General features: G+C 46.3%; 2 protein-coding genes across 6 annotated transcripts in view; one reads left to right on the top strand and one right to left on the bottom strand.

Moving 5' to 3' along the window:
* Positions 1-19,043, top strand: part of LOC115468282 (E3 ubiquitin-protein ligase TRIM39-like) — a 98,503-nt gene extending 79,460 nt beyond the window's left edge. For 2 of the 5 annotated variants that reach the window (XM_030199876.1, XM_030199877.1), the window contains exons 5-9: positions 2,999-3,108; positions 11,397-11,402; positions 11,719-11,723; positions 12,212-12,242; positions 17,466-19,043. In XM_030199876.1, the coding sequence (XP_030055736.1) occupies positions 2,999-3,108; positions 11,397-11,402; positions 11,719-11,723; positions 12,212-12,242; positions 17,466-18,106 (793 nt within the window). In that variant the 3' untranslated portion in view covers positions 18,107-19,043. Of the gene's footprint in view, positions 1-2,998; positions 3,109-9,542; positions 9,549-11,396; positions 11,403-11,718; positions 11,724-12,211; positions 12,243-17,465 lie in introns of all 5 variants that reach the window. The other 3 variants (XM_030199878.1, XM_030199879.1, XM_030199880.1) reach the window with 3 other exon arrangements.
* LOC115468205 (E3 ubiquitin-protein ligase TRIM39-like) overlaps positions 1-27,499 on the bottom strand; it is a 1,720,076-nt gene that overhangs the window by 226,117 nt on the left and 1,466,460 nt on the right. The window lies entirely within an intron of this gene.

The following is a 27,499-nucleotide window of genomic DNA, read 5'->3' as shown; positions in this document are numbered from 1 at the left end:
CGTTCTATACCACTCAGGATTTTGTAGACCTCAATCATATCTCCCCTCAGCCGTCTCTTTTCCAAGCTGAAGAGCCCTAACCTCTTTAGCCTTTCCTCATACGAGAGGAGTTCCATCCCCTTTATCATTTTGGTTGCTCTTCTTTGAACCTTTTCTAATTCCGGTATTGGGCTCATTTTCAAAACAGAAAAACATCTAAAAAGTGGCATAAAGCAGCATTTGGATCTTTTTCTCACAAAAAAGTCCAAATCAGTATTTTCAAAACCTATTTTTAGATGTTTTTCTATGAAGTCCGTCAGAAGTGCGTCCAAATCTCAAGGGGCGTGTCAGGGGGCTTGATCAGGCTGGGACTTGTGCGTTCCTAAGACTTTGATGTTTTTCAGTCATAATGGAACAAAACAAAATCTTCCTGGACTAAAACTTAGATGTTTTTGAGCTAGACCTGTTTTTATAACGAATAAGGCACAAAAAGGTGCCCTAAATACCCAGATGACCACTGGAGGGAATCAGGGATGACCTCCCCTTATTCCCCTAGTGCTCACTAACCCCCTCCCAGCCCCCAAATGTGATGAAAAACATGACTTGGCAGTCTCTATGCCAGCGTCAGATGTTATACTCAGGTCCATTAGAACAGCATGCAGGTCCCTGGAGTAGTCTAGTGGTGGGTGCAGTGCACTGCCGACAGGTGGACCCAGGCTTCTACCTCCCCCTACCTGTTACACTTCTGGACGAAACTGTAAGCCCTCCAAATCTCACCAGAAGCCCCCTTCACCCGTAAGAGCTGTGGTAGTGGTGTACAGTTGGGGGTAGTGGGTTTTGGGGGCTCAGCAGACAAGGTAAGGGAGCAATGGTGAGGTGTGTACCTGGGAGCATTTTATGAAGTTCACTGCAGTGCCCCCTAGTAAGCCCTATTGCTTTACTGGGATGTCAGGGGGACCAGTCTACTAAAAATGCTGGCTCCTCCTACATCCCAATGGCTTGATTTTGTGTGTTTTTTTTCTTGGATGTTTTTTCTTTTTTCCGAAAATGGACCAAAAAACAAAACGTTCAAATCACAAAACCTTGTTCAAAACAGTATTTAAAAAAAAAAAGATAAACATTTTTCTTTTTTGAAAATGGCCTTCTTTCCTATTCAGATTTTGGATGTTTTTTGCAAAACGTCCAAAGTCGGACTTAGACGTCTATCACATCGAAAATGCCCTTCTATATCTTTTTTGAGATACTGCGACCAGAACTGAATGAAATACTCAAGGTGCGGATGCACCATGGAGCGATACAAAGGCATTATAGCATTTTCGGTCTTATTCACCATCCCTTTCCTAATAATTCTTAGCATCCTAGTTGCTTTTTTTGGCTGCCGCCGCACAATGAGCAGAAGATTTCAGCATATTAGCTACAATAACACCCAGATCTTTTTCTTGAGCGCTGACCCCCAAGATAGACCCTAGCATCAAGTAACTATGATTCGGATTATTCTTTTCAATGTGCATCACTTAGCATTCACCCACATTAAATTTCATCTGCCATCTGGACGCCCAGTCTTCCAATTTCCTCAGATCTTCCTAAAATATTTCACAGTCCACACGTGTTTTAACAACTTTGAATAGTTTTGTATCATTTACTAATTTGATCACCTGACTTGTCATTCCGATTTCCATATCATTTATAAATATGTTAAATAGTACCAGTCCCAGTACAGATCCCCAGCGCAATTCAACTGTTCACCCTCCTCCATTGAGAGAAATGACCATTTATCCCTACCCCGTGTTTTCTGTCCAATAACCAATTCCTAATCTACACTGGTTAAAAGATAGAAAACAGAGTAGGGTTAAATGGTCAATATTCTCAATGGAGAAGGGTAAATAATGGGGTTCCTCAGGGTCTGTGCTGGGACCTCTACTTTTTAACTTAGTCACAAATGATTTAGAAATGGGACTAATGAGTGGGGTGATTAAATTTGCTGAGGACATAAAGTTATTCAAAGTTGTTAAAACACAAGAGGATTGTGAAAAATTGCAAGACAACCTTACATGACTGGGAGACAGAATCCAACTGGCAGATGACATTTAGCTCTAGATTCTATAAATCTAAAATATCTAAGTGAAAAACACACAAAATCAAGCCATTAGGACAAATGTGGACCAGCATTCTTAGTAGACTGACCACACAGACATCCCAGCAGAGCAGTGGGGCACCCTAGAGGGCGCTGCAGTGGACTTCACCTAAAAGGTCCCAGGTACGCATCTCATCGCTGCCCCGTTATCTTGTATAGTGAGTCCTCCAAAACCCACCAAAATACTACTGTACACAACTACAATAGCCCTTATGGCTGCAGGTCTCACCTATATGTAGGTACAGTAGGCTTTTGGTAAGTTTTGGAGGGCTGACACTTTCCACCACAAGTGTAACAGATAGAGTGAGATATGGGCCTGGTCCATATCTCTGACCACTAGGCTACTCCAGGGATCTGCTTGCTGCTCTAATTGTAATGACCATAACATGTGAGGCTGTCATAGAGGCTGATATGTACTGTTTATTTCTCATCTTCGGGTGGTAGGAGGGGCTCAGTGACCACTAGGGGAGTAAGGGGGGGGGGGTCATGCCTTAATCCCTTCAGTAGTCAATTGGTCATTTAAGACACCTTGTAAGACACCTTGTTGTGACTTAGTTGTGATAAAAACAAAACATCTGAATTGTAGCCCTGGATATTTTTGTTTTGTTCCATTGTGGCAGAAAAACATCTGAGTATTAGGAATGCCCAAATCCTACCCCTTACACACTCCCTTCTGTAGCAAAATATAAAAAAAAAATGTTTTTAAAAAATAGCGATTTGGGCATTTTGTGCCACTTTTTGAAAGTTTTCCTTTTTCAAAAATGAGTCTCATAATTACAGAAAACTGAGTGTTCACAGTATATCTCATTCCTTCCAGTGTTTACATCTCTGTCCCCTGGGTGTGAACATCTCCCAGAATAATCCCAGTGACTCTCTAACCCATAGGTGTCAGACAATGAAGTTTCCGGAACCAGAGGTTGTTTCTACTGATCTGAAAATGGGTTTCCAATTGAGTTACCCTCAACAGCTGAAGAAATGGATTACAAAATTTGGAGGTGAGGAATTGGTATATTTTTAATTTGTTTTTTCCTCTTTACAAATGCTCTAGATGATTCCGATGATTCCAGTAAAAATGTGCACAAATAAAATTATTAATCTGAGAAACAGACACCACAGTAAAATACAGTGTTATACTGTTCACCCCACAGTAGGACATAGTCCACCTTATTTTCGAACGAGAAGAGCGGCTATCTTTCAACACAAATCGGGAGATGGCCGCTCATCTCCCAAATCCGGCAAAATCGGTATAATCGAAAGCCGATTTTCTGATGCACTTGCCAGCATTCCGTCGCAGAGGCGGCCAAACTTCAAGGGGGCATGTCAGCAGGGTAACGAAGGCGGGGCGTGCTTATGAGATGGCTGGCTTCAGCTGATAATGGAAAAAAAGAGTACCAGCGATGACAAGCATTTCGCCAGCTTCACTTGGTCCCTTTTTATTCACGACCAAGCCTCAAAAAGCTTCCCAAACTAACCAGATGACCACCGGAAGGAATCAGGGATGACCTCCCCATACTCCCCCAGTGGTCACCAACATAGGCGTCCAGTATAAGAGGCTTCCATATCATCAAGCTGATCAATCCACAGACTGGTTGTGTCCATCTACCAGCAGGTGGAGATAGAGAGCAAACTTTTGCCTCCCTATATGTGGTCATGTGCTGCCGGAAACTCCTCAGTATGTTCTCTATCTCAGCAGGTGGTGGTCACACACAGCAGCAGCTCTGGCTAGGCCTCCAAGCCTAATTTTTAGGTTTTGTTGAGTGCCTGGGGTTGAGGGCTCTTTTGAGCAAGTGCAAACCTGGTGGTGCCAGGTCCCTCCTTTTCTCCCCCCTCCCGCTGGCTCCGTTAAAAAAAAAAAAAATTTTGAACGTCCTTAAAGGCGTTTATTTCGACGTTTATTTAAACGTTCATTGCAGCTACTCACTGGGACACCAGGTCGTTACAGCTCGGAGCGGAAAGCAGGTAATTTTTACCTTTTTATAGCGGGCAGGGGGTTCCCCGATTTATCTCCTCGTGGCATATGGCGTCGGAGGGCGAGGGCGTAAAGAGTCGCTCCCCAGATCGCTTGGGCGCTTCTAGAGGGGATGCGGGGGTCTTAAAGTCTGATTCGCCCTTGTTGGGTGACAGTTTTGTGACCGATGAGTGTCCCGGTCCTTCCTCCGGTGTGGCGGTTTTTCCCGCCATAAACGCCCATCCCCCGCTCCTCGCCTCCGCCATCTTGGCCGGCCACGCGGCTCGGACGGCTTCTTCTTGGGCCGCCCTTGAGGTAGGAGACAATGCCATGAACGCCCTTAATTTGGGCGACGGCACAAAGGCGGCTAAAATTAAGCGCCGTTTTTCCCGCGCGGCTCCTTCGGGAGTGTCGCGCCGGACGCCATCTTGGATGCGCAGCATGTCTCTCCCCCGCTCTTGCGAGCGCCGGTTGAGGGTGCGTCTAGGGCTGTTGCCCAGGCTGCGGAAGTGCACAGTCTGGGGGGTTTCTCCCCCGAGTTTATTTTGCTGCTGCATCAGGCCTTCCTTATGCAGAACGCTGCCCCTGCTCCCTCGTCAGGTAAAGAGGTTGAGGCCCCCGGAGGTAAACGCCCTCGGGTTGATTCCCAGGCCTTGGAGGACTTTGTCTCCTCCGATGTAGATGAGGGCAGCGTATCTGAGTTCTCCCAACGGTCCTTTGCGGATTCCTTGGAGGAGACGGATCCCCGCTCGGATGGAGCGGATGACCCCTCTGCAGCGCGACTTTTTAGCTCAGAGGATTTGCCCAACCTGTTTGTGCAGGCCATGGGCATTTTGAAGTTTCCTCTCCGGAGGACGTCTCTCCCTCAGCCCCTGTTGGCTCTGCCATTATGCTGGGGACGAAACGCCCGCCTAGAACCTTCCACGTGCATGATGCCATGCACACCTTAATTTCGGCTCAATGGGATGTCCCGGAAGCGAGCCTTAAAGTGGCTAGGGCTATGTCCCGCCTCTATCCTTTGCCTGTAAGTGAACGTGAGGCCTTTCTGTGGCCACCGTGGATTCTTTAATCACTGCGGTGACTAAGAAAACGGCGTTGCCGGTGGAAGGTGGCACAGCCCTAAAGGACGCCCAAGACAGAAGATTGGAGGCGGCCTTAAGGTCGTCCTTTGAGGCGGCTGCTTTAAGTTTGCAGGCCTCAGTTTGCGGCTCCTATGTGGCCAGGGCGTGCCTGACTATGGTGCAGCGGGCTTCCCCCTCGGATCATTCCTTGAGGGCTGATTGGCCGGCCCTGGAATCGGGCTTAGCCTATTTGGCAGACTTGCTGTATGATGTCTTGAGAGCCTCAGCTAAAGGCATGGCTCAGACAATCTCTGCGCGGCGGTGGCTTTGGCTGAAGCATTGGTCTGCTGACCACGCCTCTAAATCCCGCCTGGCTAGATTGCCTTTTAAAGGCAAGCTGCTCTTTGGGGTCGAGCTGGACAAAATCGTGACCGATCTCGGCACGTCTAAGGGCAAGAAGTTACCAGAGGTCAGGGCTCGGGCTAGTACTCGCCCTGGTACCTCCAGAGGACGGTTTCAGGAAGCCCGTCGGTACCGCCCGGGCAGGTCGGGCTCCTCTGCCCCCTCTTCCTTCAAGAGGAACTTCTCCCCCAAGCAGCATTCCTTTCGCAGAGACCGCCGTCCCGGAGGTGCTCCCTCCGGTTCTCCCCCAGGGTCTCGTACCCAATGACGGGGCCTTGGTCCATGCCTCAGTGCAGATTGGAGGACGGCTGTCCTCGTTTATGGGCGAGTGGACCACAATAACTTCAGACGCTTGGGTGCTGGAAGTCATCAGAGACGGCTACAAGCTAGAGTTCTGCCGACCCTTAAAAGACGGGTTTGTACTCTCTCCCTGCAAGTCTCCGGTCAAAGCTGTGGTAGTGCAGCAGACCTTGAACAATCTGATCCGCCTGGGGGCGGTCATTCCGGTGCCAGAAAATCAGCTTGGCAAGGGACGTTACTCCTTTTTCTTTGTGATACCAAAGAAAGGAGGTTCTGTACGGCCTATCCTCGACCTCAAAGGGGTCAATTGGGCCTTGAAAGTTCGGCACTTTCGCATGGAGACCCTCCGCTCTGTTATAGCGGCAGTGAAGGCAGGAGAGTTCCTGGCATCCTTGGACTTCAAGGAAGCGTACTTGCATATTCCCATCTGGCCTCTTCATCAACGCTTTCTGCGTTTTGCAGTACTGGGCCGACACTTCCAGTTCAGAGCCCTCCCGTTCGGGTTGGCTACTGCTCCGCGGACCTTCTCCAAAGTAATGGTGGTCATCGCGGCCTTCCTGAGGAAGGAAGGAAGGAGTTCAAGTCCATCCTTATCTGGACGACTGGTTGATCCAAGCCCCCTCTTATGCAGAGTGCGGCAAAGCTGTGAACCGGGTGGTTGCTCTTTTGAGCTCCCTGGGGTGGATCATCAACTGGGAGTAAAGCCAGCTGCGCCCGACTCAGTCCCTGGAGTATCTGGGAGTTCGATTCGACACGCAAGTGGGCAGAGTGTTCCTGCCAGACAATCGGATTGTCAAGCTTCAGGCTCAGGTGGACTAGTTCCTAGTAGCCTCTCCTATTCGGGCTTGGGACTACGTGCAGCTGTTGGGCTCTATGACGGCCACGATGGAAGTAGTGCCCTGGGCCAGGGCTCATATGAGACCACTACAACAATCTCTGCTGCTGCGCTGGACTCCGATGTCGGAGGTTTATGCTGTGCGCCTTCCCTTGGACCCAGCAGTGCGCAAGGCGCTGAGCTGGTGGACACAGACAGACAAGTTGTCTGCAGGAATGCCTCTGGTGACCCCGGAGTGGATTGTCGTCACGACAGACGCCTCTTTGATGGGCTGGGGAGCCCACTGCTTGGGAAGGACAGCGCAGGGGCTCTGGTCTCCTGCAGAGGCAAGTGGTCTATCAACCTCCTGGAACTCAGAGCCATTCGGTTGGTGTTGTTGGAGTTCATCCCGGTACTGGTGTTGAAGCCTGTACGGGTCCTGTCGGACAATGTCACGGCTGTGGCCTATGTCAACCGCCAGGGAGGTACCAAGAGCGCCCCTCTAGCCAAGGAGGCTATGAATCTATGCCAGTGGGCGGAAGCGAACCTGGAGCAGCTTTCAGCGGCCCACATTGCCAGAGTCATGAATGTCAAGGCGGACTTTCTCAGTCGCCATACCTTGGAGCCCGGAGAGTGGCAGCTATCTGCTCAGGCGTTCTTGGACATCACGAAGCGCTGGGGCCAGCCGAGCCTAGATCTGATGGCGTCATCGGCCAATTGCCAAGTGCCGCGCTTTTTCAGCAGAGGAAGGGACCCTCGATCCCTGGGAGTAGATGCTCTTCTCCAACAGTGGCCGACACAAGAGCTTCTCTAGGTGTTCCCGCCCTGGCCCATGTTGGGCAGGGTGCTAGACCGGGTGGCAAAGTATCCCGGCAGGGTAATCCTGGTGGGTCCGGATTGGCCCAGACGTCCCTGGTATGCGGACTTGATCAGGCTCTCAGTCGGCGATCCTCTGCGGCTGCCAGTGGAGCAGGGCCTGTTACATCAGGGTCCCGTGGTGGTGGAGGATCCCTCCCCCTTTGGTCTTACGGCCTGGCTATTGAGCGGCAGCGTCTGAGAAAGAAGGGCTTCTCAGACAAGGTCATCGCCACTATGCTGAGAGCGAGGAAGCGCTCTACTTCTACTGCTTACGCCAGGGTTTGGCGTATCTTTGCAGCGTGGTGAAGCAGGCTCACTTTCTCCCTTCACTGCTCCAATTTCTTCAGTGTTGGCGTTCCTGCAAGAAGGTCTGGACAAAGGCCTGTCGCTCAGTTCCCTGAAAGTTCAGGTAGCGGCTCTGGCTTGCTTCAGGGGCCGCCTGAAGGGTGCTTCCCTGGCTTCGCAGCCAGATGTGGTGCGCTTTCTCAAGGGAGTTAATCACCTGCGCCCTCCTCTGCACTCAGTGGTGCCTGCGTGGAATCTCAACCTGGTGCTAAGAGCATTGCAGAAGCCGCCTTTTGAACCCTTGTCGAGGGCATCTCTGAAAGACCTGACGTTGAAAGCAGTCTTTTTGGTGGCTATCACTTCAGCCAGAAGAGTTTCCGAGCTCCAGGCACTCTCATGTCGAGAGTTTTTTTCTGCTGTTCACTGAGGCAGGAGTGACTATTCGCACAGTGCCTTCCTTCCTGCCCAAGATTGTTTTTCGCTTCCATGTGATTCAGCAGCTCTGTCTCCCTTCCTTTCGTAGGGAGGTCTACCCAGAGGAATACTCTGCTCTCAATTTCTGGATGTGAGACGAGTCATCATCTGATACTTGGAAGTGACCAATGATTTCCGGAAATCGGATCATCTGTTTGTCCTTTTTACAGGTCCTCGTAAGGGTCTGCAGGCTGCTAAGCCTACAGTGGCAAGATGGGCAAGGAAGCCATTGCAGCGGCTTAGGGTCCGTCTCCTTGGAAGAGATTTGCAAGGCGGCAACTTGGGCTTCGGCCCATACCTTTGCCAGGCATTACCGCTTGACTGTGGCTGCTCGGGCGGAGGCCCGGTTTGGAGCTTCAGTGTTGCGGTCAGGGATTTCTATGTCCCGCCCTGGGTGAGTACTGCTTCGGTACATCCCACCAGTCTGTGGATTGATCAGCTTGATGATATGGAAGGTAAAATTATGTATCATACCTGATAATTTTCTTTCCATTAATCATAGCTGATCAATCCATAGCCCCTCCCAGATATCTGTACTGTTTATATTCTGGTTGAATTTTAGGTTCAAGTTTAGCCTTCAGTTACTTCAGGAGGACTTCGTGTTCAAGTTCTTCTTTCACTTGGATTCTTCAAGAGTTGAGACGAGTTTGTGTTACAGTGAGCTGCTGCATTCCTCTCCCCTCCGTTTTACGGGGCTGGATTGAGATTTAAATTCTGCCGGCACTCCCTCCCGCTTCGTGCGGCTGTAGGGCAGCTTTCTACCCCTCCCGCTTCGGCGGTGTTAGGGTCAGTCAGCTCCTCCCGCGGTTGCGGTTGCAGGATAAGCCAGATCCCCCCGCATCGGCGGGTGTGGTGTCCCTCCCCCGCTCCGCGGGGATGAGCTGGACGGATTCCCCTCCCCCACTTGTGTGGGGATGAGCTGGGTTAATTCCCCTCCCCCGTTTCGGCGGTGGTGAGCTGGGCAGAGTGTCCCTTCGTGGGTGTAATTCTCTAAGTGCTGAGTCCTGCGGATGGAGCTTTGATATCGACATACTGAGGAGTTTCCAGCAGCACATGACCACATATAGGGAGGCAAAAGTTTGCTCTCTATCTCCACCTGCTGGTAGATGGACACAACCAGTCTGTGGATTGATCAGCTATGATTAATGGAAAGAAAATTATCAGGTATGATACATAATTTTACCTTGGACAGGCTAAGCCTCCCCTGCTGTGCTCTGAGAGTTTTAAATTGTTCCTTACAGCAGGAGCTGCAGTGAAAGCCCTCTAGCCTTGTGTAACCAATTGTAGAAATTGGTTTATGGTTTGTTTAGCTTACTGCTGGGGAGTGGGGGGGGGGGGGGGGGGGGGGGTTGGCTGGAGGTGTCCTGGGTTGCTAGGGAGATATTTAAGGAGAATGACTTCCTGACCTGCACTGAGCACAGATAGCAACAGAATGGGATACTGAGCCAGCATGATCAGAAAAAGTCACCAGACTACAAAGGTAGAAAAGATCATTTTATTTTCATGATAGTGTTTGGAATATGTCCACTTTGAGAATCAGGTGCTCAACATTAAAAGTTTATATTTATTTACTTATTTATGGCATTTTATCCCACATTAAACATGAATTAGGGTGTTTTGTGGCTCTACATGAGAATTGTGATATTATGATCCCTTGTTTCATATTGTTGACGGTCTGCATTTTCCGTATGGGTGGTATATTGGTGTATTAGGTTCTGCCCAGTGTAATATTTATGGTACAGTAAGGTTCTGAGTGTGTTTTTGCACAAAGTTGTGCATAGTGTTTTGCAGTTGAGAGATTGTGGTTAGAATATGCTTTGAGCAACCACTTTATTCTTTGACATATGATACATATCTAATATCTAAATTTAATAAAAGGTATTGTGACTTTTATTTTTATTTATTTATTTTTTCTGTGTGTTATCAGACAATTATGGATTTAAGCTCCACCCCTGGCCCCACCCCTCCCCCTTTAGCCTTCCCAAACAGTTGGGCCACCGACCGCCTATGGTCACCAACCCCCTCCCACCCTAAAAAAAACTTTAAAACATTTTTTTGCCAGCCTCAAATGTCATACCCAGCTCCATGACAGGAGTATGCAGGTCCCTGGAGCAGAAGCCAGTCGGCCAGCTCGTAAAATAAAAAGAATCTTGCTGATCAGTTATGCTATGACTTACTTGTTCTGGAGTGCTGTATTTTGTGATGCTGTTTTGATAAATGTTCAATAAAGACTTTATACAACTTAAAGTGGGAAATAAATCCAAGTGCTAATCAGGAGTGTCCTTTTTTTTTTTTTTTGGCCATCCAAATCAAAACTATTTTTGCTCACAGCTCTTTCAGTAGTACCAGTGGGATTTGAACTGGCCACCTCTGGATTACAAGATTGGTGCTCTAACCACTTGGCCACAGCTCCACTTGCTTGGGTGGCGCTCCCTTTTGATTATGCCCCTTCAGGTCTCTCTCAGGCTGAGCGAGACCTGAAGGGGCATAATCAAAAGGGAGGGGCCTCTAAGTAAGTAGAGCTGTGGCCAAGTGGTTAGAGCACCAGTCTTGTAATCTAGAGGTGGCCAGCCATATAAAAAAACACAGCTAGCATATTATCCAGTCAATATCAAACTAATTATGCAGTTTTTTTTTTCTCATTATTATGGTTGCTTAAGGGGGGGGGAATGAAAAAGGGAATGGTTTGGGGTTGGGAATATGGTTGTTTATATGACTGGATTCATATATTTTTGTGGATTTTGCATTAAAATTAATATAAAATGATTTAAGCATTAAAAATACTGACTGCTGTGGGCTGAATATGGGCTGGATAATGTCACGTTCTTACTGTATAACAGCTGTACCATCAGTTCTGTCCAAAGCAACAATGACCTTGCATTGTCTATTGTCACTCCTATTTGAGTGTAACCTGAAGAAGGAATGGGTGATAAGGCAAAGCTTATTTTATTTTGCTGCATTGCACCCTGGAAGTCATGTGTTTACTATGTCATAAGCTTATTCCTGGGATAAGCAGCAGAAAATGTGTCATGCTCTTACGTATTAATGTATTTATAAGTTCATTGAGGGACATTTTGATAATTTAAAATCTCTAACATTTCTCTCTCTCTCTCTTGTTTTTTTACATATCACATCATGCAGTATTTGGTAAGTTTGTTCAGTTAGTAACATATGTATTTTAGAGGTGGGCAATTAATGTGTTAATAACACTATTTGGGCCCCTTTTACTAAGGGTGTATCAGGCGGTAATCGGGCAGTGTCGCATCTCAGTGGGTGGCGGTAAGGGCTGCTCCCCAGATGGCCGTGTGGCAAAAAACACACAGGGAAGGCAGCACAGGCCCCCTTGGGTCGCAGCTTGGTAAAAGGGTTCCTTAATGCATACCATGTTTTTTAATTCTGCCTGTTTTTTTTTTTTTACTCTGACCCACCCCTCCCCCATGCTTACCTCTACAGCAGGGCTCAGGATTTTTTCTCCTCCTTGGTGCTGCCTCAAACTCCTTCTCTCCCCCTGCATGGACAGGCTCTGCAGACACTTGAGCTGCATGGTTCAGGAAGGTGGGGAAGGTCTTGTGAGATTTGAAACCGCAAGTCTTCCCCAACTTCCTGCACTGCGTGACTCAAGTATCTTCAGAGCCTGACCCCTGTGCAGGGGAAGACAAGGAGTTTGGGGCAATGCTGAGCATGTGCTGTACAGGTAAATGCGGGTGGTGGGGAAGAGAAACTTGGTGAAGGCTGGGCATTGGAGCATGAGAGAAACTGGGTGAAGGCTGTTTGAAACTTTATTCTTTAATGCCCAAAATGCTGTGATTAAGCACGCTTAATTGCATGATTAAAATTTTCATCACACAATTAATCACAATTAAAAAATCATTGTCCACCCCTAATATAATTTTTATATCATTGTACTTATTTCTCTTCTTTGGGATCTGATCATTGTTCATCTTTATTTTAATGCAGATTGGTGGATGGAATTTGGCAGATATACAGGTAACTGAATCTGATAAACAATAATTATACCAAACCACCAAGTTTCCTAGAGCGGCCAAGAGGTTAGGTGCATTAGATGTAATGTGTGTTAACTATGTACGCGCATTAACCGTCTATGTGCCTACAATATCCCTATATGTGCTTACACGCTAATTGTGGGTGTGTTAAAAATGCTAACGCACCTTAGTAAACTGTTTCCATCTGAATGATAGTCTGCTTCTGGAAATGGCCACTAAGCATCCATGGGGTGAGTTACAATTTTCATGTACTACTACTACTACTTAACATTTCTAGAGCGCTACTAGGGTTACGCAGCGCTGTACAAATTAACAAATAAGGACAGTCCCTGCTCAGAAGAGCTTACAATCTAAAGGACGAAATGTCAAGTTGGGGTAGTTAAGATTTCCTGAGAAGAGGTGTAGTGATTAGGTGCCGAAGGCGACATTGAAGAGGTGGGCTTTGAGCAATGATTTGAAGATGGGTAGGGAGGGGGCCCAGCGTATGGGCTCAGGGAGTTTGTTGTGTTAATGTACCGATCGTAAGAGAAAGAAACATGTGATGTATCTTAGTGACAAAATAGGTGTGTTGGATATGCTTCATTCCGGCATGTCTGTTTCTGCCGTTGGCCACACGTTAAAATTTAATGAGTCAGCTGATCCATCCAGCAAAAAAGGAAGAGATTCAGTGGTCTGTTTGAGAAGGAGAACCAGAAAGTTCCAAAACTACATCTGTACTTCGTGTTGATTCAGTAGGAAAGATGGAAAAGTGGTTAAATTTGTGGATAATGCAAATGGTGGATTAAAAAATAAAAGTGCGCTTGGACAGGATTGCTGTGAAGATCAAAGCCAAACAGATTTATAAATACGCCACCCAGAGTCATGAAAACGCGAAACCCTTTTCTGCAAGTTCTGGCTGCTTGCGCGTTTAAAAGAGATATGCGCTTAAAAATGTAAGCCTTTGTGGTGAGACAGGTTCAGCTGACAACGAAGCTGCAGAAGAATTTAAAACATCCCTGCTAAGTATGATAGAAAAAAAGGTTTATGTGCCAGAGCAGGTCTTCAGCGTCGATGAGACTGGCTTGTTTTACAAACAGGCTGGCAAATGGACAGATATAACGAAAATGGTAGCCAAAGCCCCTGGTTTTAAGGCATTTAAAGATCATGTTACCCTGTTGTTGTGCACCAGTGCCAAGGGTGGTTTCAAATGCAGGCCTCTGTACATAGCCCAAAATCCTTGTGCACCTAAAGGAAAGAACCTGAATTACACGTCAGTCCATTGGAGATGGAACCGCAAAGCTTGGATGACGTCCAACAACTGTTTCATTCCAGAAGTTGAACGGTATCTCCACCATAAGAACCTTGCCTTCAAGATATTGCTGATTTTGGATAATGCACCAGTACACTGTCATGCAGACCTACAAAATGCACAGCCCAATAATGAGGTTCTCTTCATTCCCCAGAACACATCCATTATCCAGACCCTCAATCAGGCAATAATAAAGGCTTTCCAGTGCCACTACATATGGGAGCTTTACAGCAAGGCCTATGAAGCCATAGATGCTGATGAGGAAATCACCATGCTAGACTACTGGAAGACAGTGGCAATAATACTACGTTGGGATAGCCTGGGATTGCGTCACACAGCCTACTATAAACAATATTTGGAAAAAAAACTTGGTCAGACTGCATAATGGACTTTGAGGGATTTGAAGGTGTAGCAGAACACAAGAGTATAAATGTGGTTCTATGCAGTGCATTTACCCGTAGACGAGCCTCTGATTTCACTGTTCAAAACTCCCCTTTTTATTAGGTTTTTTTCAGAGCCATGGAAAATTACAAAGATGTGCAAGAGAATGTAGTCACAGGTTTCAAGTAAACAAGCCACTGGCCAGGTGGTTTATCTCTTGAACCTCGAACATGCCCTACTTCCCTTTTGCACAAAAGAAATCAGAGACATGATAGAACTGAAAAATGAGCTTGCGGAGCTACTGCTAGTGATATGCAACTTATCCTTAAAATCGAGCGTGGTACCGGAAGTTTGGAGGGTGGCCAATGTAACGCCCATTTTTAAAAAAGGCTCCAGGGGAGATCCGGGAAATTATAGACCGGTGAGTCTGACGTCGGTGCCGGGGAAAATGGTAGAGGCTATTATTAAAAACTAAATTACAGAGCACATCCGAGGACATGGATTACTGAGACCAAGTAAGCACGGCTTTTGTGTGGGGAAATCTTGCCTGACCAATTTAGGACAAAGGGGAGCCGGTTGATATTGTGTATATGGATTTTCAAAAGGCGTTTGACAAGGTACCTCATGAAAGGCTACAGAGGAAATTGGAGGGTCATGGGATAGGAGGAAATGTCCTATTGTGGATTAAAAACTGGTTGAAGGATGGGAAACAGAGAGTGGGGTTAAACGGGCAGTATTCACAATGGAGAAGGGTAGTTAGTGGGGTTCCTCAGGGGTCTGTGCTAGGTCCGCTGCTTTTTAATATATTTATAAATGATTTAGAGATGGGAGTAACTAGCGAGGTAATTAAATTTGCTGATGACACAAAGTTATTCAAAGTCGTTAAATCGTGACAGGATTGTGAAAAATTACAACAGGACATTACAAGACTGGGAGACTGGGCGGCTAAATGGCAGATGACGTTTAATGTGAGCAAGTGCAAGGTGATGCATGTGGGGAAAAAAGAACCCGAATTATAGCTACGTCATGCAAGGTTCCACGTTAGGAGTTACGGACCAAGAAAGGGATCTGGGTGTCGTCGTCGATAATACACTGAAACCTTCTGCTCAGTGTGCTGCTGCGGCTCGGAAAGCGAATAGAATGTTGGGTATTATTAGGAAAGGTATGGAAAACAGCTTGGAGAAGAGACGGCTGAGGGGAGATATGATAGAAGTGTATAAAATAATGAGTGGAATGGATCGGGTGGATGTGAAGCGACTGTTCACGCTATCCAAAAATACTAGGACTAGAGGGCATGAGTTGAAGCTACAGTGTGGTAAATTTAAAACGAATCGGAGAAAATTTTTCTTCACCCAACGTGTAATTAGACTCTGGAATTCATTGCCGGAGAACGTGGTACGGGCGGTTAGCTTGACGGAGTTTAAAAAGGGGTTAGATAGATTCCTAAAGGACAAGTCCATAGACCGCTATTAAATGGACTGGAAAAATTCCTCATTTTTAGGTACAACTTGTCTGGAATGTTTTTACGTTTGGGGAGCGTGCCAGGTGCCCTTGACCTGGATTGGCCACTGTCGGTGACAGGATGCTGGGCTAGATGGACCTTTGGTCTTTCCCAGTATGGCACTACTTATGTACTTATGTACTTATGATGTTATAATGCCGTTGTATCGCTCCATGGTGCGACCGCACCTTGAGTATTGTGTTCAATTCTGGTCGCCGCACCTCAAGAAAGATATAGTAGAATTGGAAAAGGTGCAGCGAAGGGCGACTAAAATGATAGCGGGGATGGGACGACTTCCCTATGAAGAAAGACTAAGGAGGCTAGGGCTATTCAGCTTGGAGAAGAGACGGCTGAGGGGAGACATGATAGAGGTATATAAAATAATGAGTGGAGTGGAACAGGTGGATGTGAAGCGTCTGTTCACGCTTTCCAAAAATACTAGGACTAGGGGGCATGTGATGAAACTACAGTGTAGTAAATTTAAAACAAATCAGAGAAAAATTTTCTTCACCCAACGCGTAATTAAACTCTGGAATTCGTTGCCGGAGAACGTGGTGAAGGCGGTTAGCTTGGCAGAGTTTAAAAAGTGGTTAGACGGTTTCCTAAAGGACAAGTCCATAAACCGCTACTAAATGGACTTGGGAAAAATCCACAATTCCAGGAATAACATGTATAGAATGTTTGTACGTTTGGGAAGCTTGCCAGGTGCCCTTGGCCTGGATTGGCCGCTGTCGTGGACAGGATGCTGGGCTCGATGGACCCTTGGTCTTTTCCCAGTATGGCATTACTTATGTACTTATCTTGTTTTGCAAGAAAAAATTAGTTTCAGTCAGAAAACAGGAACTTCAGAGTAGTCTGTTTAGAGCAGAATTGAAAAACAATCTTTAAAATATTCCATACAGCTAAGCACTAATTTTCAGCAGTGTTAGGGTGTCCCTAGAACCAGCCCCTCCAAGTGTCACAGTGATTACAATTTATAACAAATTATTACTCTACCTTATCAAAGGTTATTCCGTAATTATGCTTCCTCTGTGCACTTCCATATGCTGCACAAGCTGGCATATTTGAAAATATAAGTGAATGAAATAAAAATGCCACCAACAATAAAGAAAGACAACAAGGATGCAGCAGCTCATAGTTTGTTTGCTTTGTTTTGAGAGTACAGGGACGATGGCTGAGTTGGGGAGGGGAAACAGAGATTAACCTAATTGGCTTCAGCATTTTGATGTGATCCCATCTCCTGTTTTTATCCAACCTCGTTGGTATGAATAGACTCATTCCAGTAGGGAACACTGAAAATCTGATATCCAATGAGATAAGTCCAATCTGAGACAAGACAGTGATAATAGCCAATAGCAGAGCATCTGCCATAGAAAAAGTGATTGACTGAAGAACCAGCAAATGAGGTTTAGAGGTAGGTGCAGGAGAAGCCAATGAAGGTTAGACCTGGGTGTGTGAGGAGCCAATGAGGGTTAGCGGTGGGTGTGTGATAAGCTAATGAGAAGCGTTTGCTCATGTTTCAGTGTTGCCAGGTGGGCGGTTTTACCGCCCAATTGGGCGGTTTTCCGCGCCCCGCCGCGGGAAATTTTTGCCCGCGGCGGGTTGCGGTTTTTTGGGCGGTTTTTTAGGCTTCCGGGCGGCTTTTTGGGCGGCTTTTTGATTTTTTTTCGGCCGCGGGGGGCGGGGTTAGTGACGTTTTTGGGCGGGGTTAGTGACGTTTTGGGCGGGGCCGATGACGTGGGAGGCGGGGCCGATGACGTGGGAGGCGGGGCCGATGACGGGGAGGCGGGGCTGATGACGGGGAGGCGGGCCCGATGACGTGGGAGGCGGGGCTGATGACGGGGAGGCGGGCCCGATGACGTGGGAGGTGGGGCCGGTGACGGCGGGGGCGGGGCCGGTGACGCGGGGGTGGGGGTGTCAGGGGCGGGGTTTGTGTTTGGGCGGGTTTTGGGCTGGTTTCTGGCCCGGATTGGGCTGGAAAAAAAATTTCTACCTGGCAACCCTGTCATGTTTATTAATGTGTCTTTTCTCTGCAGTAAATGTGACTCTGGATCCTGAAACTGCTGCTCCTTATCTCGTCCTGTCTGAAGATGGGAAAAGTGTCAGAAATGGAAACACAAGACAGAATGTGTGGGACACTCCTCAGAGATTTGATGCTGACCCCTGTGTGCTGGGGAGTGAGGGCTTCACCTCAGGGAGACATTACTGGGAGGTGGAGGTGGGGGATGTGAGGGACTGTACATTGGGAGTGTGTAAAGACTCTGTGAGGAGGAAGTGGGGGATCACACTGTCACCTGGGGAAGGATTCTGGACAGTGAAGTTGTGGTATGAACAGGGATGTGGCATAGCCGTTGCCGTTGGATACACAAAATTTTATCCTGATCTAAGTGATACTGCCTTAACAGGTGTAAATAAATTATTTATTTACAAAGGCAACAATTCTGAACAGGCATGCTGGGCTCTCACCTCCCCTGAGACCCAGCTCCCCCTGAGAAAGAGACTCTGGGCGGTGGGGATTCTGCTGGACTATGAGGCAGGAAAGGTCTCGTTTTATGATGCAGATAATAAATCTCATCTCTTCACCTTCACCGACTCCTTCACAGGGAAACTCCGACCTTTCTTCAGGAATAATTCTGATTTTCCTCTGAGAATCCGCCAGGTACCAGCCTGGAATTAAACAGCAGGACTCAGGATTAACATTCCCAGACTCTCTCTCTCTGCTTGACAATTTGTGGTTATATTACCAAAGTCTTATATACAGTCATCAGAAAATAGAAATAAATCTGGGAAGCTCTGTTGCTCTTCCTTATGATATCATAAAATCCAACTTCTTTCCTGATATATTTCCTTAATCTCAAGTGTCTGGTAGGATTGTGAGAGATGGAAGATTTTACAGATTTGAGTTAAACATGTTCAAATCAACCACTGCTACAGAAATATTATAGTTTGAGGATTTCTTTCTTTACTGTACAGAGCCTTTAAATGTAAAGAGGGGTTTCAGTGACATAGTGAAAGCAACAGATGGAATAAGATATTGTGAATAATTAGTGAATAACATGAAAATCTACAGCTCTGTCCTCTGGGGAATCAATAATCATGAGGTATATTGAGACTGTAAGCTCAGTAGGGCAGGGACTCATTGTACTTCTATGTAATCTGTCTTTTATGATCTGTCATTAATACTACAACGGCAATACAAGTATTAGAAATAAATGGGAGGAGGAGAGGCCTAATGGTTAGTGCAGCAGGTTGCTGAGCCGGGGGACCCGGTTTGATTCCGAATGGACACTGCGACCCAGATATTCATGTCGGGTCAGTTCAGCCCAAAGCAGATAAATTTTAAGCTCTTTTAGTCAGGGATTCATTGTAGTCTTGAAGGAGAGCAATTCACATCTACCCGTTCCACTGCACTTAGGCTAGTTGGATACTCGGAACATAAACAAAAAAATGATTATAATTAAATAGTTTTGAACAATGTTCCTGCACAGAATTTCTGTAACATGGTGGTTAATTATTCTTTTCAGCTTTTGGATATGCTGAGAGTACTACAGAATGACTTTAACTATGAAAGTAAGAGCAATATTTACATTCATTTTGAGTAATAAAAAAATACAGCAAATAATTGATACTTGGATTAATTCAAATCTGACTACAGCAGAAACATATCTTTTTCACTAGATCACCTGATACAATAGAGTGAAAATGTGTATGCAAGTTCATTTCACTAAACCGTAATGGAAGCTTTGAAATTCACTGACCACAGAAATCATAATTGGCATTAGCTGATGTTAGACACCTCTTGTGCACTACAAACAGGGTCTTTCACTAAGGTGCATCCGATTTAGCACATGGTAATTGCTATCATACAACTGCAGTAACGGGTTTTGCATTATTTTTATAGTTTCTACATCCTAATCTGGGTGTTAAATGCATTTTGTGTTGGGGAGGGGTTCGGTGGAGAATGGTCGTGGAAGACATTTTGCAGGTAACGTGCTGCACATAACATGTACTAACCAGCACTTCTGTTCTTAGTTCAGGACCGTTAAATAGGAGGTGTTAAGTGGTTCCACACTAACTGCAACCTTAGGACCACGTTCTGATTCCCATTTTAACCCAGGTCCTCTACAAAAATATGCTGCCTTAGTTTAGCAGCTACCCTGGGTTAAATTTCTACATTAAGCAAGAGTAACTGCAAAATCTAACACATTTCAGTTTTGATTTACCTCTAGAAAAGGGAGCTAGAAAAAAGTGGAAGTACTCACTTGACTTTATGGGGATCTTTAACTTTGAAATCCTGAGAATACTTTACTTACAATCCTGTAATACAAATTTCTTAAATCTTCTTTCTAAATGAAAGATACAACTGAGAGAATGAATACAATCCAACAAAAGCCTTCCGAAAGGCCAGCGATTTTTCAAAGAACATTAATCGCTTCTTTCCCTTAACTGAAGGGAAGTAAATAGCATGGTATTACGAAGTCGGCTCTAGAGACAGCAGCAAAACAAAAATGAGAAAGAAAATGGGAAGGAACGAAACCATGTGAATCTCTGAACAGAAAATAATCTATAACTTACTGCCATGAAGTCCACTGGAGCCACCTGCCAACAACTGGGGGGTTGGGGAAACTGTAAGTGAATAATAAATAAGCACCAATATATGTTTAACATCTGTCAATATGAAGAATAGATTATCTACACTGATGTTTGAAAGACCCAGTAGATTTTAACATCTAAGGGAATTAAAGTAACCATTAACTGTATTTTGGTCCATGTCTGGAGAGAGGAGGAAAGACCTGTAAATCATTACTTCTTATCCGTGAAGATAAAGTGTGCTGTGCCTAAATTATTTATTTATAGCATTTATACCCCACTCTTTCCCACTCGACAGCAGGTTCAGTGTGGCTTAAAAGGTATGGTACAAAGTATCACAGAGATAAAACAACGTATGGTACAACGTATCACAAAGGTAACCCAGTTATAGAGAGTAGGACAATAGGACGATACGTGGGGGAGAGGATTGGAGTCTGGGTGGTGCTAGTGGTGTGGATTGGGTTCGAGATTTAAGTTGGGTTGTTGGGGTAGGCTTGTTTGAAGAGGTAAGTTTTCAGCAGCTTTCGGAAGGGTAGATGTTCATTGGTTGTTCGGATGTGTCGAGGTATTGCGTTCCAGAGTTTGCTGCCTATAACGGAGAAGTTGGATGCGTAGTAGGTTTTGTATTTGAGGCCTTTGCAATTGGGAAGATGAAGATTGAGATATGTTCAAGAAAATTTGGTCCCGTTCCTGGCTGGTAGGTCGATCAAGTCGGCCATGTAGCTTGGAGATTCGCCATGGAGGATCTTGTGGATCATTGTGTGGGCTTTGAAGTTTATGTGTTCTTTGATAGGGAGCCAGTGGGGGAGAGGATTGGAGTCTGGGTGGTGCTAGTGGTGTGGATTGGGTTCGAGATTTAAGTTGGGTTGTTGGGGTAGGCTTGTTTGAAGAGGTAAGTTTTCAGCAGCTTTCGGAAGGGTAGATGTTCATTGGTTGTTCGGATGTGTCGAGGTATTGCGTTCCAGAGTTTGCTGCCTATAACGGAGAAGTTGGATGCGTAGTAGGTTTTGTATTTGAGGCCTTTGCAATTGGGAAGATGAAGATTGAGATATGTTCAAGAAAATTTGGTCCCGTTCCTGGCTGGTAGGTCGATCAAGTCGGCCATGTAGCTTGGAGATTCGCCATGGAGGATCTTGTGGATCATTGTGTGGGCTTTGAAGTTTATGTGTTCTTTGATAGGGAGCCAGTGAAGTTTTTCACGTGATTTGTAAAAAATGAGTCTGGCTGCTGTGTTTTGGTTCAGATGGAAAGACTGTGTGGAGTGAATTATGGAGTAAAAGTTTGGTTCAGCTGCTGCGGCACCCCCAGATAAATCCTTGTCCCGCCCATGGTCCTAAACTAATAAATGATGTCTGCCCCTTCCACCCAGCATCCCATTCTAGCACTAGGCATCCACCTAGGTGCCTATACAGTGGAAGGGGAGGGGTTTACACCACCTTGATTACCCATAGCAATAATATGTGAGATGAAAGTAAAAATGATATAAGTTGAAGGAAAACTAGCAAAGTAGGCAAATGGAGGAGATAATTTTAAATGACTAAAGTGCCAGCTTATGCATGAGGAAGTCCTGCGGGCTAATATTGAACTATTCATTAACCTTATAAAAGCTAAGGCAATGTTGAGACACTTTCAGCTAGACTGGAGGGACGATCACAGATTGTGAGAGTAACATGATTGAGGCAAATAACCAGTCAGTTACTGCATAAAGGTGTAGTTGCATCAGGGGACCTCTGCCCGGGCAGGATGAGTCTGTCTGAACTGCTTCTCTTCACAACCTACAGACCAGAGGGGCTGTGGAGGTAACTATTGAAGAGTTATGCTAGCCCTTGCTCTCAGTAAAATACAGGCCAATGGCTCATAATAAGAGCTAGGCTTCTTAAAATCAGAATCATCTCTGATACAAAAGAGAGCTAGCTTGTAAAAATCAGAGATCACCTTTGACACAGTTACATTTCACTGTGGCAAGTGCTGAACTGGCAAGGGTGGGGGCAATCTACTCTATCAACAATCCTGAGATTGGCACCTGCAAGACGTCATAAGCAAGAGTTGCTATGGTTACGTAGAGATAGTGCTGGGTCAGCTGCACCCCGGGTGAGAACATCCAAAGGGGGGGCTACAGGAAGGTTTGGGAACATGTGAAGTCATTCTGATCAACTGATAAGGACTAGGAGCCCTGTTGAGACAGCTGGGGTCCATTGAAATGAATAGGGCCAAAATTGTATATAAGCAGCAGTTTGAGGAGTATTAGTTCAGACGAGACGAGAAGAAGAAGGAGATGAGAGGAGAAGACGAACAGAGAAGGGAGACTCCAGAAGGCTAGAGAGAGAGGACATGCCATGATATGTGGTTCCATTATGTGAATGCTTAACCTACTTGTATTACCATTGGTAAGATTGTAATAAACTATCTTATTATATCTACTACATACTGGGTTCCTTTCTAATTACAAGAGTCCATACTGCCTGATGGTGTAAGCCTGTCATGAGCAGATTCAAGGTTGGGAAAGCTAGATATTTGGAGGGCATATGTAACTTTGCCCAGAGAGATGAGACGGGCCACTGCTTCCGCTGCTTGATTAGCAAAGGCAGATTCTGAGAAAATAAACACTACTGAACAGTGGGAAATGTTAAACAAATGGTAAAAAGTAAATGCACTTGCAGGGGTGGAGAGGACCAAAAAAACAGATCTTGCTTACAGGGTTGAGGTAAAGAAGGAGAACACACAGGAAGGGAGGGGGACTGTCCTTCCCCATGTTTTAACTTGTACAGCGCTGCGTAACCCTAGTAGCGCTATAGAAATGCTAAGTAGTAGTAGTAGTAGAGGGGGAGCAGACATACCCAGAAGGCAAAGGGGCATAGGCCTGGCCAATGAGAAAAGAGACGTGACAGGGGACTGAAACACACAAAGGCAGGTCTCTCACTGGGGGAGGGAAGAGATCACGTGTAAGGGGGTGAGCTATGGAATTTAGAGTTGTAACTATCTGGAAGTAGTTTACAGGCTGGAACCACAAATACAAAATAATTGTAGCCCAGTGGATTAAATATTTGCATTTTTTTTGTGGGGTTTTTTCTGGATTTGGGGGCTTCCTGAGTCAACTGCTGGCTTGGAAGAGCCATTGGTGGCCAGTGCTCTCCTCCTTCAGGGGCTCTGATGTCAGTCTGGAGTCTCCGCGGTGGGGGGGCTGCTCCAGCAGAGATAGCCGGCTATCTTGGTGGTTTTTCTCCAAGACAGGTCGGCCATCTTGGGATGGGCATCTCAGCTTGTGGCAGCCATCTTGAGGTTGGCCATCTGCAGGAAGGAAGCCCATATTTGGGCGTTGGGCTTCTCTGCTGATGGGGGCAGCCATCTTGGATCAGCTGCACTTTTGAGATTGATTCCTACACTATTTAAAGCCCTGCCTCCAGTCCTTCGTTGTTTCGGCCTCAACTGTGTTTGAGATCCATGCCGGTGCTCCTTGTCTTCAGTTCCTGTATTCCTGACCTTGATTTTTTCCTGGACTACGCGTTGTGTTGCTGCCTGCCTTGACCTTGGACTGTTTTATGACTATTTTTTGCTCTGCTGTTTACGGGCTCCTGGACTGTGTTTGTTTGCCCACCTGTCTGGTCAGTGGTCGTGCAATATACCACCCATACGGAAAATGCAGACCGTCAACAATATAAAACAAGGGATCATAATATCATGATACGTGTAGAGCCACAAAACACCCTAATTCATGTTTAATGTGGAATAAAATGCCATAAATAAGTAAATAATATAAACTTTTAATGTTGAGCACCTAATTCTCAAAGTGGACATAGTCCAAACACTATAATGAAAATAAAATGATCTTTTCTACCTTTGTTGTCTGGTGACTTTGTTTTTCTGATCACGCTGGCCCAGTATCCGATTCTGCTGCTATCTGTCCTCTTAACTCCGTTTCCAGGGCTTCCTTTCCATTTATTTCTTTACTTTCCGCCTTTCTTCTTCATTTCTTGCCCTACATCCGTAAGTAAAAGCTGGGTCCTCCACAGACTTGACTGTCCAGTGGATCCAGCTTCTGCCTATTTTCTTGCTCCATGTGCAATTTTTCTCTCTTCCTTTTCCCTCATCTCATCTCCTTCCTCACTCTTCCCTCCCCTCCATCCATGTCCAGCAACCCTCCTCTCCCCTCCATCCACCTATGTCCAGCAACTCTCCTCTCCCCTGCCCTCCCCTCCATCCACCATGTCCAGCAACCCTCCTCTCCCCTCCATCCACCCATGTCCAGCAACCCTCCTCTCCCCTCCATCCACCCATGTCCAGCAACTCATAAGTACATAAGTAATGCCACACTGGGACAAAACCAAGGGTCCATCGAGCCCAGCATCCTGTCCAAGACAGCGGCCAATCCAGGCCAAGGGCACCTGGCAAGCTTCCCAAATGTACAAACATTCTATACATGTTATTCCTGGAATTGTGGATTTTTCCCAAGTCCATTTAGTAGCGGTTTATGGACTTGTCCTTTAGGAAACCGTCTAACCCCTTTTTAAACTCTACCAAGCTAACCACCTTCACCACGTTTTCCGGCAACGAATTCCAGAGTGTAATTACTCGTTGGGTGAAGAAAACTTTTCTCCGATTTGTTTTAAATTTACTACACTGTAGTTTCATCGCAGGCCCCTAGTCCTAGTATTTTTAGAAAGCGTGGACAGACGCTTCACATCCACCTGTTGCACTCCACTCATTATTTTATATACCTCTATCATGTCTCCCCTCAGCCATCTCCTCTCCAAGCTGAAAAGCCCTAGCCTCCTTAGTCTTTCTTCATAGGGAAGTCGTCCGATCCCCGCTATCATTTTGGTCGCCCTTCGCTGCACCTTTTCCAATTCTACTATATCTTTCTTGAGATGTGGCGACCAGAATTGGACACAATACTCAAGGTGTGGTCGCACCATGGAGCGATATAACGGCATTATAACATCCTCACACTTGTTTTCCATACCTTTCCTAATAATACCCAACATTCTATTCGCTTTCCAAGCCTCAGCAGCACACTGAGCAGAACGTTTCAGTGTATTATCGACGACGACACCCAGATCCCTTTCTTGGTCCGTAACTCCTAATGTGGAACCTTGCATGACGTAGCTATAATTCGGGTTCTTTTTCCCCACATGCATCACCTTGCACTTGCTCACATTAAACGTCATCTGCCATTTAGCCGCCCAGTCTCCCAGTCTCGTAAGGTCCTTCTGTAATTTTTCACAATCCTGTCGCAAGTTAAAGACTGAATAACTTTGTGTCATCAGTAAATTTAATTACCTCGCTAGTTACTCCCATCTCTAAATCATTTAGAAATATATTAAAAAGCAGCGGTCCTAGCACAGACCCCTGAGGAACCCCACTATAGGAAATCCACAATAGGACTTTTTCTCCTATCCCATGACCCTCCAATTTCCTCTATAGCCTTTCATGAGGTACCTTGTCAAACGCCTTTTGAAAATCCAGATACACAATATCAACCGGCTCCCCTTTGTCCACATGTTTGTTTACTCCTTCAAAGAATTGAAGTCAATTGGTCAGGCAAGATTTCCCCACACAAAAGCCGTGCTGGCTTGGTCTCAGTAATCCATGTCCTTGGATGTGCTCTGTAATTTTGATTTTAATAATAGCCTCCACCATTTTCCCCAGCACTGACGTCAGACTCACCGGTCTATAATTTCCTGGATCTCCCCTGGAACCTTTTCTCAAAATCGGCGTTACGTTGGCCACCCTCTAATCTTCCGGTACCACGCTCGATTTTAAGGATAAGTTGCATATCACTAGCAGTAGCTCTGCAAGCTCATTTTTCAGTTCTATCAGTACTCTAGGATGAATACCATCCGGTGCAGGAGATTTGCTACTCTTCAGTTTGCTGAACTGCCCCTTTACGTCCACCGGGTTTACCTTGAAGTCAGTAAGTTTCTCCGACTCGTCCGCTTGAAATATCATTTCCTATCATTTCCGACACCGGTATCCCACCCAAATCTTCCTCGGTCATCCAGCGGCCCAACCGATTCTTTTACCGGCTTCCTGCTTTTAATATACCGAAAAACTTTTTTACTATGTTTTTTTGCCTCTAATGCTATCTTTTTTTCTTAATCCCTCTTGGCCTTCTTTATCTGCGCCTTGCATTTGCTTTGACACTCCTTATGCTGCTTCTTGTTATTTTCAGACGGTTCCTTCTTCCATATTTTGAAGGCATTTCTTTTAGCCCTAAAAGCTTCCTTCACCTCACTTTTCAACCAGGCCGGCTGTCTTTTGGAGTTCCGTCTTTCTTTTCTAATTAGTGGAATATGTTTGGCCTGGGCCTCCAGGATGGTATTTTTGAACAGCGTCCATCCCTGTTGTACAGTTTTTACCCTCTCAGTTGTCCCCCTAAGGAGGGGAGAGTCCCCCCTAACTCTCCTCTCCCCTGCACTCCCCTCCATCCTCCCATGTCCAGCAACCCTCCTCTCCCCTCCATCCACCCATGTCCAGTAACCCTCCTCTCCCCTCCCCTCCATTCACCCATGTCCAGCAACCCTCCTCTCCCCTGCCCTCCCCGCCATCCTCCCATGTCCAGCAACTCCCTTCTGCCAGCCATTTCCTGCCTTCTTATAGCCCACCCATCCCCCGCTCCCCCGTCATCAATCATCTCACGTCTGCCCTCAGCTGCCCGATAGCCCTTGTTCCCTTCCTGCCCTTGCCCTACCTTAAAATATTGTAATTTTCCTCGAGCAGGCGGCACCGGCATTGCAAGCAGCAGCAGGCTCCAGCCTTCCCTCGCAGGGTTCTGCCCTCGCGGAAACAGGAAATACGTCAGAAGAGGGCGGAGCCATGCAAGGGAAGGCTGGAGCCTGCTGCTGCTTGCAATGCCGGTGCCGCCTGCTCGAGGAAAATTACAATATTTTAAGGTAGGGCGAGGCCAGGAAGGGAACGAGGGCTATCAGGCAGCTGAGGGCGGCAGACGTGAGATGATTGACGACGGGGGGATCGGGGGGGCTGGAAGAAGGCAGGAAATGGCAGCTGAGGGCAGAGGGGGAAGTCTGCAGCTCGTGGGGTGGGCGCAGCGGTTGGCTCCCGAAGCCTCTTATACCGGGCGCCTATGTGCATCACTTTGCATTTCTTCACATTGAATTTTAATTGCCAAACCTTATTTTTTTTTTTTGGTTACATTTGTACCCCGCGCTTTCCCACTCATGGCAGGCTCAATGCGGCTTACATATGCAGGTACTTATTTGTACCTGGGGCAATGGAGGGTTAAGTGACTTGCCCAGAGTCACAAGGAGCTGTGCCTGAAGTGGGAATCAAACTCAGTTCCCCAGGACCAGAGACCACCACCCTAACCACTAGGCCACTCCTCCAGCTTCCTCAGGTCCTTTTTCATGTTTTCCACTCCCTCCCTGGTGTCCACTCTGTTACAAATCTTAGTATCGTCAGCAAAAAGGCACACTTTACCTTCTTGGGCAAAGTCACTCACAAATACATTGAACAGAATCGGCCC

Source organism: Microcaecilia unicolor, chromosome 4 (genome assembly GCF_901765095.1).
Source record: "Microcaecilia unicolor chromosome 4, aMicUni1.1, whole genome shotgun sequence".
In the NCBI taxonomy this organism is placed as follows: Eukaryota; Metazoa; Chordata; class Amphibia; order Gymnophiona; family Siphonopidae; genus Microcaecilia; species Microcaecilia unicolor.
The sequence above is the reverse complement of the archived record's forward strand: the minus strand, read 5'-3'. Positions and strand labels throughout refer to the sequence as shown.